This window comes from Phyllostomus discolor, chromosome 9 (assembly GCF_004126475.2).
Source record: "Phyllostomus discolor isolate MPI-MPIP mPhyDis1 chromosome 9, mPhyDis1.pri.v3, whole genome shotgun sequence".
NCBI classification, from domain to species: domain Eukaryota; kingdom Metazoa; phylum Chordata; class Mammalia; order Chiroptera; family Phyllostomidae; genus Phyllostomus; species Phyllostomus discolor.
In genome coordinates, this window is record NC_040911.2 from 86,903,363 (window position 1) to 86,922,240 (window position 18,878).

The window sequence follows — 18,878 nt, forward strand, 5'->3', positions numbered from 1 at the left end:
CCCAGCAAGGCAGCAATTGTGAAGCAAGGCACTGCCCACAACCCAGGATCCCAGAGCTGGGAAATAAATCCTTGGGGCACTGATTGAAAATACCTGTGGGGGTTGAGGCGCATGGAGAGACTCCCAGCCTCACAGGGGAGGTTGTTGGAAAGTCCCACGGCGTGCACAAGCCCACCCACACGAGAACTGGCACCAGAGGGGCCCAGTTTGCTCGGGGGAAGCAGCAGAAGGGACCGGAGAATGGAGCAAGCGCCACTGTTCCCTCTCGACCCCGCCCCCACATACAACATCACAACCCAGTGACTGGGGTGACCCGCCCTGGTGAACACCTAAGGCTCCACCCCTCCTACGTAACAGGCGTGACCAGACCAAAGGAAAAAAAAAAAAGAGATGCTTCAAACAGAATTGAAAGTCCCACAACCAGTACTTTTAAGCAACTCAGAGATAGCCAACCTATCAGGTGCACAGTTCAAAACACTGGTGATCAGGAAGCTCACAGAATGGGTTGATTTTGGTCACAAATTAGATGAAAAAATGAAGGCTACCATAAGTGGAATGAAGAAAAATGCACAGGGAACCAATAGTGATGGAATGAAAGCTGGGTCTCACCTCAATGGAGTGGACCCAAAGGAAGAAATAAACAATTACACAGAAAAGAATGAAGAAATAAGAATTCAAAAAAATGAGGAGAGGCTTAGGAACCTCCAGGACATCTTGAAACGTTCCAATATCCGATTTATAGGGGTGCCCAAAAGAGAAGAGGAAGAGCAACGAGTGGAAATCTTATTTGAACAAATAATAAAGGAGAACTTCCCCATTCTGGCAAAGGAAATAGACTTCCAGGAAGTCCAGGAAGCTCAGAGTCCCAAAGAAATTGGACCCAAGAAGAAACACACCAAGGCACCCATAATTACATTAACCAAGGTAAAAATGAAGGACAGAATCCTAGAAGCAGCAAAAGATAAGGGGACAGTAACCTACAGAGGAGTTCCCATCAGACTGTCAGCTGATTTCTCAAAAGAGACCTTGCAGGCAAGAAGGGGCTAGAAAGAAGTATTCCAAGTCATGAAAGGCAAGGACCTACAACCAAGACAGCAAAGCTTTCATTTAGAATGGAAGGGCCGATAATGTGCTTCTCAGATAAGGTCAAGTTCAACAAATTCATCATTACCAAGCCCTTATTTTATGACATATTAAAGGGACTTATCTGAGAAAAGAAGGTAAAAAACATGTATAGTAAAATGACAGCAAACTCACAATTATTAACAACCACACCTAAAACAATAACCAAAACAAACTAAGCAAACTACTAGAACAGGAACAGACTCATAGAAATGGAGATCACATGGAGGGTTAGCAACAGGGGAGTGAGAGGAGAGAGGGGAAAAAGGTACAGAGAATAAGTAGCATAGATGGTAGGTAGAAAATAGACAGGGGGAGGGCAAGAATAGTATGGAAAATGTAGAAGCTAAAGAACTTAGGACACATGGACATGAACTAGAGAGGGGGAATGTGGTTTGGAGAGGGTATGCAGGGTGGAGGGGAAATGAAGGGGGGTAATGGGACAACTGTAATAGCACAATCAATAAAATATATTAAAAAGAGAAAAAATAGGCATAATCAGTTATCTTAAAGGTCACAGACACTCTTCCAATGCTTCTACCTCTTTGATAAGTAATTGTTCAGTCTCTGCTTGGACACCTCCAGGGTTTGGCTCTTAACAACTACAGTGACCCTTAAACAACAAAGGGACTACATGCAGTTGAAAGTCCACATGCAACCACAGTCAGCTCTCCGCATCCACCAATGCCAACTGTGAACTGAAAACGCAGATGACCCCTGAATGACATGGGTTTGAACCATGTGCAGGTCACACATGGGTGGACCCATGCAGTTGCAAACTCATGTTGTTTCAGAGTCAACTGCCTCCCCATAATTTCCACCTGTTAGTTCTGGTTCTCACACCACATAAATATGCCGCATTCCTCCAATGTCTGAAGACAGCTCTCATGTCTACCACCCTCACTTCAATCTTCCCTTCTCACGTATTGCAAATGTGGCGAGGAGAAAAATGCAGGCCCAGAGGCAGGGTACTTACACAGACACAGGTATTATACAGGATGCTCAAGCAATCCTTGGACATTTCATCACTTACTGCAAGCAAATGGATAATAACTGGTTATTTTTATCATTAAAAAGACAATATACCTATATTAAATTTTTTTAAAACAACTATTCCTCATAATCTCCTCCAAGATGATTATTTTTTTGTAAGCATATCTCATTCCAGTCCTTATTTACCAAAGATTTTCATGGCTCATCAGAACCTACAAACCAATTTATAGGCTGCTTTTGGTTTGATATAGTAGTCATTTTCTTATTATGCTCCCAAGTCTTCATAATTTCAATCTGTGGTGATATCATCATTTAAAATATGCCATGTTCCCTTTGTACAATAGCTTGCTTAGAATATACCCAAGGCTTTAGTTCTAGCTGTTTTTTTTTATATTTTGCTATTTAAATAGGCAAAAAATAAACAACAACTTAATATGTAAGAGTAGCCTTTTTATGCTTGCGTTGAATTGGTTTCTTAAGATACATTTTCAAAAGCTAAATTATTAGAATCCAAAGTATAAGCATACTGACACCTCTTGTTATAAATTTCTATAGAAAGTTCTACTAGCAGCAAACAATTACAAAATTTTTACTACAGACTCATCAGGTATTTTGTTTTGTTTTGGTTTTGGTTATTTACGTTACGGAAATGGCTTTCGATGCCCGACCTATCAATGTAATAAAAAACTAGCTATTTCCCTGTGAGTGGGAACAGGAGGGTAAGACAAAAAGGAAAAATAAATTTTTATGACCCCCCAAACTAGAAAATGATAAAATTGAGTATGAGCCATGGACAAAGTGTTTTGTTTGGCATTCGTTTTATTTTCAAAAACTGTTTCCATTTATCCTTATGCTCCTACAACCTCTAAAAATGCTGGGTCTCCTTATGAGATCTCAACAGGCAGTCCCAACAAGCTAGCTTGACCAGGTGGGTTATCTGAGAGGACCTGGTGATGCTGCAGGTGTCCTGTTACCTCTCACCTCTACCTTTCAGCCTACTGGGACTTTTTGGTTTATTTATTTTATGACTTCGAAGTAGGTGGAAAACCAGACAAGTATATTTCAGTATTTCCAGACCTTTCATTTTTGAAGAGAATTAGAATTCATTAGTGCAACAAATATTTATTCAGCACCAACTCTAGAGCAGATTTACTTATAAATCTAGTGAGAGAGAGAATAAATAAGTATTCCAACAGTAATTACCAGATATTACTTGCTATGAAGATTATGTGGGTAGACAGAGAACAGAAGAACCAATGTAGATGGGAATAAAAAGCTGAATATGAATATTCAAAGATGAATATGAATCCTCTTCACTGCTACTGTACCTACGAATGAGGTCTTATAAAGTATGTCATGTTGATGTTAGGGAAGAAATTTTGTTTTAATTAAAAAATATATATGTGATGTTTGTAGAAGAGTGCTCGTCAAATATTAAGCGATCTCTGGCTTTTAATGCTAAGTAAAGTGCACTTACTCTTCTTTAAAATTAAATATTGAATACCTAAAAAGAGTATTTGTAACATGCATAAATGATAAAGAAGAATAACAAAATAATACCCATGTGCCCACTGCCCAGCTTAGGAAATAATGCACTACCAAAAAACCCTTTTACTTTTTACTATATGCATTCTGGTAATGACCAAACTTGTTACAAAGAGCATGTATCACTTTCATAACAACAATAAAAATATTTTTTTATCTTATTAGGTTACTCTCTCAATTAACAATGTATGAGAAGTAAGAATTTCCAAAGAAAACAGAAAAGCTGGACCCAAGGACTATTAGAAAAGTACGAAGATGTAATTCTGTTATCCCAGTGGTTTTCACACTTTTTCTTTTAAAGCACCAGCCTATATTTCTACCTAGTACAAACTGAACAAATAGAGCTATTAGCTGGGATTGCAGAGAGCATCCTGCAGCTGGATGTAAAGCACATTCTCACTGTTAAGAGTTGGAAAGGGAACGGAGAGAAACTCCTGGAAACCACCATCATTTATCAGCAGGCTGGAAAATGAGGAAGTGGCCGACAAGTATACTTACTTTTCAGTTTCTGTCCCCGGATGGAGACTGTAGGCCTCATAAGAATTTCTACAAGGAGCTACAAAAAAAATTTTTTTTAAAGATTAAATCTTCAAAATTAATTCAAAGCACAACTTATAAAACAATCTGCTGTGCTAACTCACAGCCCAAATATCTGTAACAGTAGTACAAGAGCCTCTTGTTCCCAACACAGGCAGACGGCAGCGAGGCTCAGGGCAATGAGCTCGGCACCACTTGAAAACCTGGGTTCCAGTCCCAGCTTAGTCTCCTATTCCCCATGAAAACTTGGGCAAGTCAATGCCCCTAGAACAGCCTCACTTTTCTCATTTTAAAAAATAAGCATATTTAGATTAGGTAATCTTTGGGATCCAATGTGGCTTAATTTTTTAAAAGCTGCAGAATATCACTAAGATTCTTCTTTTGCTTAAAGAACATCTGTTTTCTCTTATAAACTTTTTATGAAAAGAATCTCAAAAGAGAGACCATAAATTGCCAATACTTATTTCTACAGGGACTAGGGATGATATGAACTCATTTTTGATTTTACATATTTAAATACAACACAATTTTGATTAAACTATTTACAATGAGCATATGCATTAAAAACCCATTCTGTTGAAACAAAAGAGGACAACTTACAACTTTAAAAGGGTAAATTCACCAAGAGGATATAATAATTACAAACAAAGATATACTTAGTAACAAAGCCTCAAAATAAATGAAGCAAAAGCTGGCAGAATTCAAGGAAATACAATTCAAAAGTCCTAGCTAAACACTTCAATACCCCACATTCAATAGTAGACAACTAAGCAATAGCAAAGAAGACTGAAGACTTAAACACAATAAACAACAGAGGGAGTTTGGCAAGAAAAATGGACCCAACTAGAGGTCAGCGATGGGCAAAAATGACCCAATAAAGCCCGTATTTATGAACAGACAGGTTCCTGGAGAAGCCAATCTAACTCATTGTAGGAGAGAAAACCACCATGAAGTCTAGAACCATTGATCCAAAGATGTCCAAAGGTGGACATCTAACAGGCACCTGCTAGAGAAAGTCACATTTTCACTAAAAACAGACATGAGGCTAGAGACCCACATTATTCTTTTTCCTCCCATAAACACATTGCTTTCTATTAAGTAAATTCCTTGATGAATGATTCAGAAGTGAAGAGGGGGGGTTCTCTTGAGCCAACTAGCAAGTAAATGTACAGGGCCACTCGGACTGCCCAGCAGAGCAAATGCTGAGAAGGAATTAGAGAATAAAGTCTATGGTAAACAATATGTATGCAAATGTTTAATATTCAATCTTTACTTTTGTAGAAAATGGCATCTCTAAGGAAAGAAAACTCTTCCAAAACTGAAGTATAAGACGGTGCAGCAGGTACAGCTCCGGTTTCCACACAGTGAACACCGTCCCTGTGCGATCGCCACCTGCATGGGGATGCAGAACCGCGCAACCCTGGAAGCCTCCCTCATCGCCATCCCAGTGGCGGGTGTAAGGACAGGTATCCCGGGGAAAAAGGAGGGTCCCAGTCCTTCATTCAAAATCAATTTGGAACAATGCAAAAATTTAAACATACATGATAAAAACTTTAAAATATTAGAAGGAAACATAGACACAGTCTATAATCCAACAGTGGGGAAAGCAAGAAACAAAATTCTGAAGCCATAAAAAGAAAAGATTGATCAATCCGACAACCTAAAAAGTAAACCTTTTTACATTGAAAATGACCATAAACAAAGTCAAAATTCAATTGTCCAACTAGGAAAAAACACAACAGATAAGCCAAAGGACCTTTAAAAATGAAGAGTAGTTGCATATTGCTATGGTCTGAATGTGTAACCACCCCAAATTCCTATGTCAAACCCTACTGCCTAATGTGATGGCATCAGGAGGCAGGGCCTCAGGGGTGATGAGGTCATGAGCACAGAGACCTCATGAATGGGACTACACCCTCATGAAAGAGGCTCCAGAGAGATCCCTAGCCCTTCCCACGGAGTGGGTAGCCTGCAACCTGGAAGGGGCCTTCACCAGACACCAAACCTGTCAGTGCAATGATCTTATACTGCCCAGGCTCCACAAGTGTGAGAAATAAATTCTTTGTTGTTTATAAGCTACCCAGTCTGTAACATTTATTATAGCAACCTGAAAGAACTTAGATAGAAAACCAGTAAGAGAAAAGCCTAGTAACTAAATAGAAAGAATGCAAAAGCCGCTAACAGACAATCAGCAGAAAAGAAACAACTTATAAACACACAAAAAGATATTCAATCTCTTTCATAGAAAAATGCAAATTTTAAAAACTATGGAGAGAATATATAAAGAACCCTTAGAACTCATAATGAAAGGATAACACAATTCAAAAATGAGAAAAGGAGCCCTGGCTGGTATGGCTCCGTGGATTGAGTACCAGCCTGCGCACCACAGAGTTGCCAGTTCGATTCCCATTCAGAGCACATGCCTGGGGTGCAGGCCAGGTCCCCAGTGGTGGTGGGGGGGGGGCACGCGAGAGGCAACCACACACTGATGTTTCTTTCCCTCTCTTTAAAAAAAGAAAATGAGAAAAGGAGACATTTTTCCAAGGAAGACATACGAATACCACATAAGCACATAAAAAGATGTGGACACCATTAGCCAATGCAAATCAAAACCACGACGTACCACTTCACACCCACTAGGATGGACTGGTATACTCAAAAACACATATAACAGCAAGTTTTGATGAGGACGTGGAAAACCTGGAGCCTCCACACATGGCCGGTGGGCATGGTGCAGCTGCTCTGGAAAACAATCTAATGGTTCCTCAAAGGATTAAACCTAAGAGTTACCACATGACACCATAATCCCACTTCCATACCCCAAATTAATGAAAAATCCAAGTCTACATAGAAAATTGTACGCAAATGTTAACAGCACCATTACTCATAATAGCCAAGAAGTAGAAGCAACCCAAATGTCCATCACTGAAGAATGGATATACAAATGTGGTATACCCATACAATAAACCATCATTCGGCCATAAAAAGGAAAAGTGCTGATACATGCAACATGGATAAACCTTAAAAATATTAAGCTAAGTAAAAAAAGCCTGTAACTGATCACATATTACATGATTCCATTCCTATTAAATGTCCAGAACAGAAAAATCTGTAGAGACAGAAAATGGAGTGACAGTTGTCTGTGCTGGGGGTGGGGGCTGGAGGACTAGGGGAGTAACAGCTAAAACATGGGTTTCTTCTTGGGGGTGATAAAATATTCTAAAACTGGCTGTGGTGATGGCTGGACATATCTATGAATACACTAAACCCCTGAATCGTACATTTTTAAATGACTGAATTGTGTGGTATGTGAATTATATCTCAATAAGGCTGTAAACATACTATGAAGAAATACCATTTTCTCATACCTACTTAGTAAGTACATTTAAAATACTTAAAATGTTATGTTTGGTAAAGGAGGCTAGTGGGTACCCATAATGTTCTGTTTTGTGATTCAGGTGGTAGTGGCAAAGGTAAACTTATTCCGCAGGTGTTACTGGTGTGCTTTTCTGTGTGCAAGTTCTACTTCAGTTGTGAAGTCCATGAAAACATACACACACACTGATGGTGATGATGTGCATGAATGAACACTCTTACCCTTCATTACTGGGATGTAAGCTGAAAAAAACCTCTTCAGTATGTAAACTGACAAGTTTATAAACAATAAAAGACACAGATGCTTTGATCCCAAAGGTACAGTATATATTCACAGGTACACAAAACTGTGTACAAAAACCTTTACTGCAATTTGTTTGTAATAGGAAAGGTGTGAGAAAATTCTAAATGCTCATCCCCTGAAGCCTGGGTAGATAAATTATCGCACAGTCATACCACGGAATACTACAGAGCTGTTTAAAATGAGGCAGATTTACCCATTTGCAAATGAAACTATCCCCAAGCTAGAAAATTACATGGAAAAGTAGGGTACAAGGCAATGTACCTGTGTATACCTGTGTATGCCACCTCTGTATGGGGAGAAAAGAAACCTAAAGTGGGGGTGGTGGGGTTATTCTCTCTCTCTCTCTCTCTCTCGCTCTCTCTCTCTCACACACACACACACACACACACACACACACACACAAAATCTCTGGAAGGACATCTGCAAGGACTAGTAATCACAGCTGCCTCTGAGGAGAGGACAGTGGGAAGTAGGACACATTCCTTTAACTTTGTGCTTTACAAAGCAAAGGTGGCTATGCTATCAATTCAAATAATTCAAATCTTCTAAAGTAAAAGCTATGCTATTTCAACAGGTGAGTGCTACTGAGCTTTTAAAAGTTAAAATTCTCAAATGTTTCCTATATACTCTGAAATGTGTCCTGTCTTCCATTTCAAGGGTTAACTTCTTGAACCATTAAGTAGTAATAATTGCAGTAGAAATAATAAACAACTACTTACATCAACACCTCCAAACAAGTCAAAAATATATGTATTGGGGTAAGTGGTTTCTTGGGTAAGTTTCCTCTCTTCAGTAACAAATGCCATAGCCTCCATGGAGAGAAGAGGAGAAATTTCCTAGTTTAAAGAAAGTGCACAGAGAGACATTCAGTTTTTGTATCTAATACAAACCAGACACCCAAGCATCAGTCTGCATTTTAATTACAACTTAAATCCCCGTGAGCCCAAAGACAGCCCTCAATGAACCACATTTCCAGGTATTCACACCCCCTTTAGAATCATCCCCCACACTGAGTCTGGGTGACTCACTTCAACCAGTAGAGTGCAGCAGAAGTGACACTATGCCAATTCTGGCCTAAGTCTTAAGAAAGATCGGCAAAGTTGGCTTTTGCCATTTTGGAACCAAGTCAGCACGCCCTGAGAAGACCCACATGGACACCTCCTGAGGCCACGAGGAGAACTGAGGCCAGGACTGATAGCCTTAGCTGATCGCCAGCTGACTGTCAGCATCAACCTACTGGCATGTGAGTAAAGTCATTTTGGACCTTCTAGACGATTCAATGCCCAACCCAACATCACATGAAGCAAAAGAACCACTCAATCGACTTCTAAAATTGTTAGAGATAAATGGTGATTATTATTTCACGCTACTAAGCTTTGGGATGGCTGGTTCTGCAGCAACAGATAACCAAAACATTGCTCAAGTATCACCTCTTTCAGGAAGTCTTCTCTGATTCCCCTTAGCCAGAGGCATTCTAACGTACCCCTGAACCCCCAAAGCAATCTGTAATTCATTGTGGTATTTAGCATTTTGACTTTGTACCTCTTCACAAACATATGTTATTTCTCCCCTAGATTAAATGTTCCTTGAAGACTGAAATGGATTCCTCTTTGTATGAGCCTCAGGTCCCAAGACATAGCAGCTATTTAATACAGCCAATGTAGTGCAGGGGTGTCAGATTGGGAGAGGCCAAAGAATCCTTTGTTCATAGAATGGGGCAATAGAAAAAATTAAGTCTTATAGAAAAGTTGATGATAATGAAAACTGTAATAGTAGTAGTAATAGCTAATTTATTTAATATCTGCTTCTAAGCACATCATGTATTATCTTTTTTAATCCTCACAACCCTGTGAGAGACAACAGTAACTTATCCCAATTTTACAAATAAGGAAGCTTGTCAGTGTCACCTGTGGTAGAGCCAGGGCTGAAACACAGAAGTCTGGCTCCAGAGTCTGTGCTTACAGAAGAAAACAAAACTATTTTGGATGAAATAGGGGAGAGAGTAGGAAGAATCCAGAACCCTCCTCATTATGTTGTCTCCTCAGGAACCTGTGAGGGAGCATGGATCACAAAGGGCTAGAGCAAACACTGTTTGCTCAAACACCAGTGAGCACTGTAATCATCTGGAGGGCTTCTTAAAATTCAGACTACTGCAGGATTTCAATAGGTCTGTGGTGAGGTCTGGGAAAGTACGCTTATAACAAGATCCCAAGTGATGCTGATGCTGCTGGTCCAGGTACCACACATCAACAAAAGCAGAACTCACTCTTGCGGATCACCTGCTATATGCCAGGCACTGGGCTTTTGTATTTTAGTTCACTTAATCCTTAAAATAATTCAATCAAGTAAGTACAGTTTTACTCATTTTACAAAGTTGCCTCGGGTCACATAATTAGTGACTGAACCACTTTCTCTGGATCTCATTTTTCTAATCTACAAAACCAGGAAGCACTTCCTGCTGGCAGCCTAGTACAGTGGAAGTTTCTCTTTGGACAAGACAAAGCTGGGCTCATCATATAGCAGCCACAGGGTTCTGGCTGAGTCTCATTTTTTTCCAACCGAAAAGGGAGAATATAAAAAGCATCTGAATTTTTCCTGCCCAGCAGCTTTCTCTCTGCTTCAGGTTAACAGCCCCGTTTCGTTAGAGGAAATGTCCCTCCCCACTTTCCACATGGTTCTGCTGAGGCTGTCACCAGGAGCAGGTGATCAGGCCTAACCAATAGTCTTCCATTCCACTCGCCTCGGTGGCTAGCCCATGTTGTAGAAATGTCACCCTGGACCTATGTTTACGTGGAGGAACTTGAGGTCACACACACATGTCAAGATAAGAAATGGACAACCCAATTCTGTTCAGCTCCTGAATTCACACCTTTGCTTGGCAATTATGTGAGACAATAAAAGATCTTTTTTCCCCCCAATTTGAGGGAGGTACTGTTACTGACAATCAAAATATTCGAGACTAACACAAAGAAAAATACCACCCATCTCATGAAATTACCGTAAGAATTAAATATGCCTGGAACACAGTAAATTTCAAGTATTTGCTGGATGAAATAAAGAAATGATGATCACACAGCAAGCACTCACAAATATTAATTTCCCTCCCTCCCTTCTACTTCTCCTCCTCCTCTTTCATAATGCAGAGGTTTTAAAGGAATCAAATGAAATAATATATAACTCTTTGCAAAGTGTTTTTAAACAAGTGAGAGAGGCTATAATTATTTCTATCCTAATCAGATTATGAGAAGATCAAGAATACAAAACATCTTTTTGCCCCCTCAAATCAATACATGACTTTTATTGCATCTTTAAAATACCATAAATAAGTGTGAGGAATCATTCAGCATCCTGCCGTTTCTGAAGCTGAACAAACTTAGATCTTACTCATCAGCCTGCTGGGCTCCTTTTCCAGAAACATAGATGCCATCCAAAATTTTCTGATATCCTTGTTTTTAATTGTTGTGCCTTTGCTGAATCAAAGCAGCTGAATTTGATACAAATTCAGGGTTGTTTCCTTCAAGAATTACCTCACCTTTCTGGGCTTGAGATACTGAACAAGGAACTCCTGACCTCATCCAAACCCTGCAGATATATTTTTCACCCAAGAAATTTCTGACTTCAAAAGCACCATTCTCCTGAATAATGACATGGATGGGGAAGTGAGCACATACATGCCTCATCTTGTAATGGGAGCCCAGCGTTAACGCCCTCAATCCGTTCTGTACATGATGGCAGGTGGTACAAACAGTGGCCAGTTCCTTTCTTTTCCCCACCACTTATCAACCTGGAGTCTCCTCTTTTTCTTTCCAAAGAGACTGAGTTCTCTACATTGATATAATTAAGTCCCTTAGCAGCATGCCTCTAGGGCCCTTCACAGTAACTGTGTAGCCCTTCAGAGCGATGCCCACATTTTCTGAAATGTCGACAGTAATTGCTGAGAGTGGTCTTCATCCTCGCAGTGGATAAGGCCCAAAACATCTTCTTAAAGGTAAAGATTAAGCTTATTCTGGAGCGCATTATATTTTAGAATGACTTATTATATGACAGAATAACCAAAACTTCACCTCTGAAGAACACTGTATCATTAAATTTCATTATGACCAAATATAACCTGCACGGGTTTCAATGGCAGCTAGAGCTCGTGCTCTAAACTCAAATGTGGACCTATTCCGCAAGTTGAAGTTTAGATAAGGTAACCCCAGACCTACTAAATCAGAAACTCCAGGAGTGGGGCCCAGCACGCTGTTTGAACAAGCCTTCCAGGTGATTCTGACACACGCTCAAGTTTGAGAACTGCTTTATTGTATCTCTCGGCATTCTTTCCATCTCTCCCCCAACCACCAAGTCTAGTCCCTTCAATCTTCTTATGTGAATTGTAATTATCAACAACCACAAAGGCCACTTCCATGAATCTTCAGCCATATGGGATCTTTTAAACCCCATTCGAAAAGAAAGTCATCTCAGTCCCAGGGCACAGTGCTGACCTCCCAAATTAAGCAAGCACTGACACAAAGCTAAGCCCAGAAGGACATACACAGGGAACTCAGTGGTGATTATCCCTGGGTGGGAGGGTTTTATTTTCTTTATAGGTGAGTTTTATTTTCCTCTGCACTTTTCTGAACTTCCCAAATGTTCTACAGCTTACGTAATAAAAACAAGCTATTTTAAAAAGTAGACTGAAAGAGGGACTAAAAAAAAAAAAAAGCCGACTTCTTGTATCACTTGGAGGCCCTGAATTGCAGTCCCTCCAAGGCCCGAAAGAATTACCTTGAGGATGTTCTGACACTCAACGAAGTCACTGTGGAGATGGCTCGTTGCATGCAGCTTAAGGAGCAGCTGAGGAATTCCACTCCATTTGGACTGTTTGTCCCTCTCTGTCAAAAAAGTCTCAGTGAACTGTGAGGCAAAAAAGAAAAGAGAAAGAAACATTTTACAGTGAGGAAAGAAGTATAGTTGACTTTGAACAACAGGAGTTTGAACTGTGTGGATTTTTTTCAGTAAATACACAGTCGGCCCTCTGCGTCCCCAGGTTTCGCATCCACAGATTCAACCAACTGCGGACTGAAAACAGTATTTCTGAACTGTGGCTGGGAGTCCATGGGAGTGGAGGGCTGCCTGTACGCATTGTTCTCTGCCATTTTATATAAGGGGCTTGAGCAACTGCAGATTTTGTTATCTGCAGGGGCCTTGGAACCAATGCCCCACAGATACTGAGGGACAACTGTACTAGCATACAGGGCAAAGGAAAGCAGCTGTCTCCCAAATCCACCCAGGACAAGTAATTCAAAGTCCTCTTTCTAGAAACCTCCAAAGGCTCCCCAATGGTCTATAAGCTAAAAGTCAACCCCTTGCCTTGTGATACAACACCCTTCACATCCTATCACCTACTTTCCTTTCTAGCCTCATCCATTGCCCAATGCACACTCTAGGCTCCAAATAAATATATTCTCTCTCTGTGCCCCTCTGCACATGTTCTTCCCCTAAAATATCCTCTCCCTGTCTTTTCTATCTGGAAGCTCCTTCTCCATCTTCAAAATGCAATCCAAATGGCCCCAAATTTTCCTTGACTGGCCTTCACCTCTTCTTTCTAAAAGAGTAAGTTGGCACCCTTCTGCTGGGCCCTTATCTAATATTTATCCTACTGTACCATAACTAACAGTTCATTTCTTCACCTCCTCCTGTAGAACCCAAGCTCCTTCAGAGGGTACTAAATTGTTTGTCATGCATGCCTTCTTTCTCTCAAAGAATGCCAGGCATTAGTTTAATAACAGGTACATTAATCAATTATGGCACAATTTCCACTAACACTAGTGGGACAACCATTATCTGGGGCTGGATGTCAATTATTTTCATGTGCACCTGTCCCTCAATCAGATTAGAAGTTCCTTGTAACTGTTATTATAGGATATGCAGGTCTTCAATAATGTCTTAGTCTATCCTGACACATTAGTCCTAGCAACCTAGACAAGTCCCATTATCCTTCTTGAGCATGTTTTGTTTAACTGTAAAAACAAGATAATTCTAAGGTAATGGGAGGTGATGTTTTTGACAGTAATTTGTATTAGGATGAACCATGGGAAATTACAATTTCTGTAAGTAAAAAATGATCAACTATTAGCAATTTCATACCATCAAGTAAGCTCAAATCAATCCAAGTCAGAAACAATGGACAAACCTCTTTCCTTTCCTTGAAAGGAAATCAAAGAAAACAAACATCATTTTATGGGACTTAGCAAAAGCAGTGCTTACAGACAAATTTATAGCTGTAAACATTCATATTTTAAAAAGGGAGAGATCTTAGATCACTTATTCAAACTTCCACCAAGAGAAACTAGGCATAAAAGGAGTAAACCAAACAGAAAGCAAGCACAAGGAAATTAAAAAGATTACTGTAAAATTGCCAAACAGGAAAATAATACAGAAAAATCAACAAAATCAAAAGTTGGTTCTTTGAATAGAGCAATAAAAATAAACACTTTACTTACACTGACTCAAATTACTAAATTCAGGAATGAGGGAAAGGACATTACTACCAACCTTACAGAAATAGAGTTTATTAGTGAGTACCAGAAACAATTGTATGCCAACAAAATAGATAACTTAGTAAAAATAGCCCAGTTCCTAGAAAGATGCAAACAAAGAAACTGACTCAAGGTAAAAAAACAGAACATCTCATGGCTCACAAGAGATCAAATTAGTGATTCAATAGAAAACAAAGAGAACTACCCGCCACAAAAAGCGCAAGTCCAGATCCTTCTATTAAATACAAGGGAATACTTCCCAACTCACTCTATGAGGCCATTATTACCCTGACACCAAAATCAAACAAAGACATCACAAGAAAACTACAGACTAATGTCTCTTATGAGAACAGACACAATCCCCAGAAAAATACTAACAAACCAAATCCAGCAACATATAAAAACAACTATACACCAAGACCAAGCAAGATATATCCCAGGAATGTTAAGTTGGTTCAAAGTACAACGATCAATCAATGTAATTAATCTGATAAAGGGTTATTTACCAAAAACCACAGCTATCTTCATAATTAATGGTGAAAGCCTGACTGCCTTACTACTAAGATCAGGAAAAAGACAAGGATGTTGACTCTCACCACTTTCATTTAACATTGTAGTAGAAATTCTAGTCAGGGCAATTAGACAAGAAAAAGAAATAAAGTCATCTGGATTGAAAAGGAAAAGCAAAACTATTTTTGCAGATGGCATGATCTTGTATATAGAATACAGAGTGGGGCAAAGTAGGTTTACAGTTGTTCATATGGAAAATAATACAATAATTAATAAATAATAGTACAAGAATAAACTGTGTTTCATGCACAACTGAAACCTATTCCTGTCCCACCTGTATATTAGGGAACACATACAAACTTTTAGAGCTAATAAGTTCAGCAGACCACAAGATACAAAATCAATATACAAAAATCAGAAGAATTTCTATTCACTTGCAATGAACAACACAAAACACAGTTTAGAAAAACAACTCCAGTTATAATAGCATTAATAAGAACAAAATACTTAGGAGTGAATTTAACAAAAGGAAGGAGGCCTAAATAAATGGAAAGACATCAACGTTCATGGACTGGAAGACTTAATATTGCTAACATGGCAATACTCCCCATATTGATTCAAATGTAGTTCCTATCAAAATCCAAGCTGGCCCCACTACGGAAATTGACAAGCAAATCCTAAAATTCATATAGAAATGTAAGGGACTCAGGATAGCCAAAATAACCTTGAAAAGGAAGAATGAAATTGGAAAAAAATCACACTTCCTTATTTCCAAGTTTACAATACGACTGACTGGCACTTAGATCAATTGTCTACTGAGTAATTGGACTGAGACTCCAAAAATAAACACTTAACATTTACGGGTTTTTGACAATGGTGTCAAGGCAATTCAGTGAAGAAAAAAGTCCTTTAAACAAATGCTGCTGGGACAACTAGCATCCATAAGTAAAAGAATGAAGATGGACACCCTTTTTCACATCATTTAAAAAAAAACAAACATAGCCCTAGCTGGCATAGCTCAGTGGATTGAGCACGGGCTGTGAACCAAAGCATTGCAGGTTCGATTCCTAGTCAGGGCACATGCCTGGGTTGCAGGCCACGGCCCCCAGCAACGTACACTGATGTTTCTCTCTCTCTCTCTCTGCCTCCCTTCCCTCTCTAAAAATAAATAAATAAAAATCTTAATAAATAAACAAACAAACAAACAAAACCAAAATCAAACCCCTAAATCTAAGGGCTGAAACTGAAAAGAAAACACTGTATAAATTTCATAATCTTAGATTAAGCAATGGTCTCACAGATGACACCTAAAGCATATTCAGCCAAAGTAAAAATAAACTAAACTTCTTTAATATTAAAAACTTCAGAGGACTTCCGGCCAAGATGGAGGCATAGGTAGATACACTGTGTCTCCTCACACAACCAAGATAGGGACAACAACAATTTAGAAACAGAGTAACAACCAGAAATGACAGAAAATGGAACTGTATGGAAGTCAGACAACCAAGGAGTTAAAACAGACGCCCAGACGGGTAGGAGGGGTGAAGCCGGGAAGCGGGCAGGGAGGAATCCCACTACACAGAGAGCGTTGGAACCGGGGCCCTAAGACTGCAGCAGGCAGACCTCCGCAAGGGGTGGTAACTGGCAGACCCAGTGAGGCGGCGGTTGTGATGCAAGGCACTGAGAACAAGGCAGCTGGCTGACCAAGCAGTCCCAGGGTCCCAGCGCCAGGAAATAGAGCCTCAGGTCACTGATTAAAAATACCTGTGGGGGGTTGAGGTGCAGGGAGAGGTTCCCAGACTCACAGGAGAGGTCCTCGGAAAGACCCACGGTATGCATTAAGCCCACCCACACGGGAATTAGCACCAGAAAGGCCCAGTTTGCTTGCAGGAAGCGGCGGAAGGGACTCAAGTCAGACGGAGAACGGAGCAAGCGCCATTGTTCCCTCTCGACCCCGCCCCCACGTACAACGTCACAACCCAGCGACTGGGGTGACCCGCCCTGGTGAATACCTAAGGCTCCGCCCCTCGTACGTAACAAGCGTGACCAGACCAAAGGGGGGAAAAAAAACAAAAAGAGGGCTCAAACAGAAGAACAAATGAAAACCCCAGAACCAATACTTTTAAGCAACTGAGAGATAGCCAACCTACCAGGTTACATAGTTCAAAACACTGGTGATCAGGATGCTCACAAAATGGGTTGATTTTGGTCACAAATTAGATGAAAAAATGAAGGCTACCATAAGTGGAATGAAGAAAAATGCACAGGGAACCAATAGTGATGGAATGAAAGCTGGGTCTCACATCAATGGAGTGGACCAGAAGGAAGTAAACAACATACAATCAGAAAAGAATGAAGAAATAAGAATCCAACAAAATGAGGAGAGACTTAGGAGCGGCCAGGACATCTTTAAACATTCCAACATCTGAATTATAGGGGTACCCCAGGGGGAAGAGGAAGAGCCAGAAATTGAAAACTTATTTGAACAAATAATAAAGGAGAACTTCCCCATTCTGGCAAAGGAAATAGACTTCCAGAAAGTCCGGGAAGTCCAGGAAGCTCAGAGAGTCCCAAAGAAGTTGGACCCAAGGAGGAACACACCAAGGCACATCATAATTACATTAGCCAAGGTAAAAATGAAGGAGAGAATCCTAGAATCAGCAAGAGATAAGGACACAGTCACCTCCAAAGGAGTTCCCATCAGACTGTCAGCTGATTTCTCAAAAGAGACCTTGCAGGCAAGAAGGGGCTGGAAAGAAGTATTCCAAGTCATGAAAGGCAAGGACCTACGTCCCAGATTGCTCTGTCCAGCAAAGCTTTCATTTAGAATGGAAGGGCAGACAAAGTGCTTCTCAGATAAGGTCAAGTTAAAGGAGTTCATCATCACCAAGCCCTTATTTTATGAAATGTTAAAGGGACTTATCTAAGAAAAGAAGGTAAACAAAACATGTATGGTAAAATGACAGCAAACTCACAATTATTAACAACCACACCTAAAACACAACCAAAAGAAACTAAGCAAACAACTAGAACAGGAACAGACCCACAGAAATGGAGCTCACATGGAGGGTTAGCAACAGGGGAGTGGGAAGAAGAGAGGAGGGAAAAGGTACAGAGAATAAGTAGCATAGATGGTAGGTAGAAAATTGACAGGGAGGGCAAGAATAGTATGGGAAATGTAGAAGCTAAAGAACTTATGACACAGGGACATGAACTAAAGGGGGGAATGTGAGTGGGAGAGGGTTTACAGGGTGGAGGGGAGTGAAGGGGGAAATGGGACAACTGTAATAAGCATAATCAATAAAATATATTAAAAAAATTATGACACATGGACATGAACTAAAGGGGGGAATGTGGGTGGGGGACAGTGTGCAGGGTGGAGGGGAGTGAAGGGGGAAATGGGACAACTGTAATAGCATAATCAATAAAATATATTAAAAAAGAAATTATGACACATGGACATGAACTAAAGGGGGGAATGTGGGTGGGAGAGAGGGTGGAGGGGGATGGAGGGGGTAATGGGATAGCTGTAATAGCATAATCAATAATATACTAAAAAAAGAACAATTACACTTTAAAGAACACTACAAAGAAAGTGAAAAGACAATCCACAGAATGGGCGAAAACATTTGTAAATCCTAAGTGTCTGATGAGGGCCTAATATCCAGACAATATAAAGAACTCTTATGACTCAATAATAAAGACAAATAGCCCAGTTAAAACATAAACAATGGGCCTTTGGCTGGGTAGCTCATTTGGTTAGAGCACTGTTCCAATATGCCAAAGCTGTGGGTTTGATCCCTGGTCAGGGCACACATAGAAGAATCAATCAATGAATTCATAAATAAGTGGAACAACAAATTGATGCTCCTCTCTCTCATACTTCTTCCCTCTAAAAATCAATAAAGATAAAATAAATAAATAGTGGGCTAAAAATTAAAAAAAAATACATGAGAAATGAAGAATGCCTT

At 40.0% G+C, this 18,878-nt stretch overlaps 1 protein-coding gene across 1 annotated transcript in view; it reads right to left on the bottom strand.

The window, feature by feature from the left end:
• The window catches only part of LOC114506247 (transient receptor potential cation channel subfamily C member 4 associated protein), an 86,039-nt gene that overhangs the window by 44,538 nt on the left and 22,623 nt on the right, over positions 1–18,878 (bottom strand). The window contains exons 2-5 of the mRNA XM_028523804.2: positions 12,644–12,772; positions 8,596–8,712; positions 4,159–4,216; positions 2,099–2,154 (exon numbers count right to left, since the gene is read on the bottom strand). Coding sequence (XP_028379605.1) covers positions 2,099–2,154; positions 4,159–4,216; positions 8,596–8,712; positions 12,644–12,772 — 360 coding nt within the window. The remainder of the gene's footprint in view (positions 1–2,098; positions 2,155–4,158; positions 4,217–8,595; positions 8,713–12,643; positions 12,773–18,878) is intronic.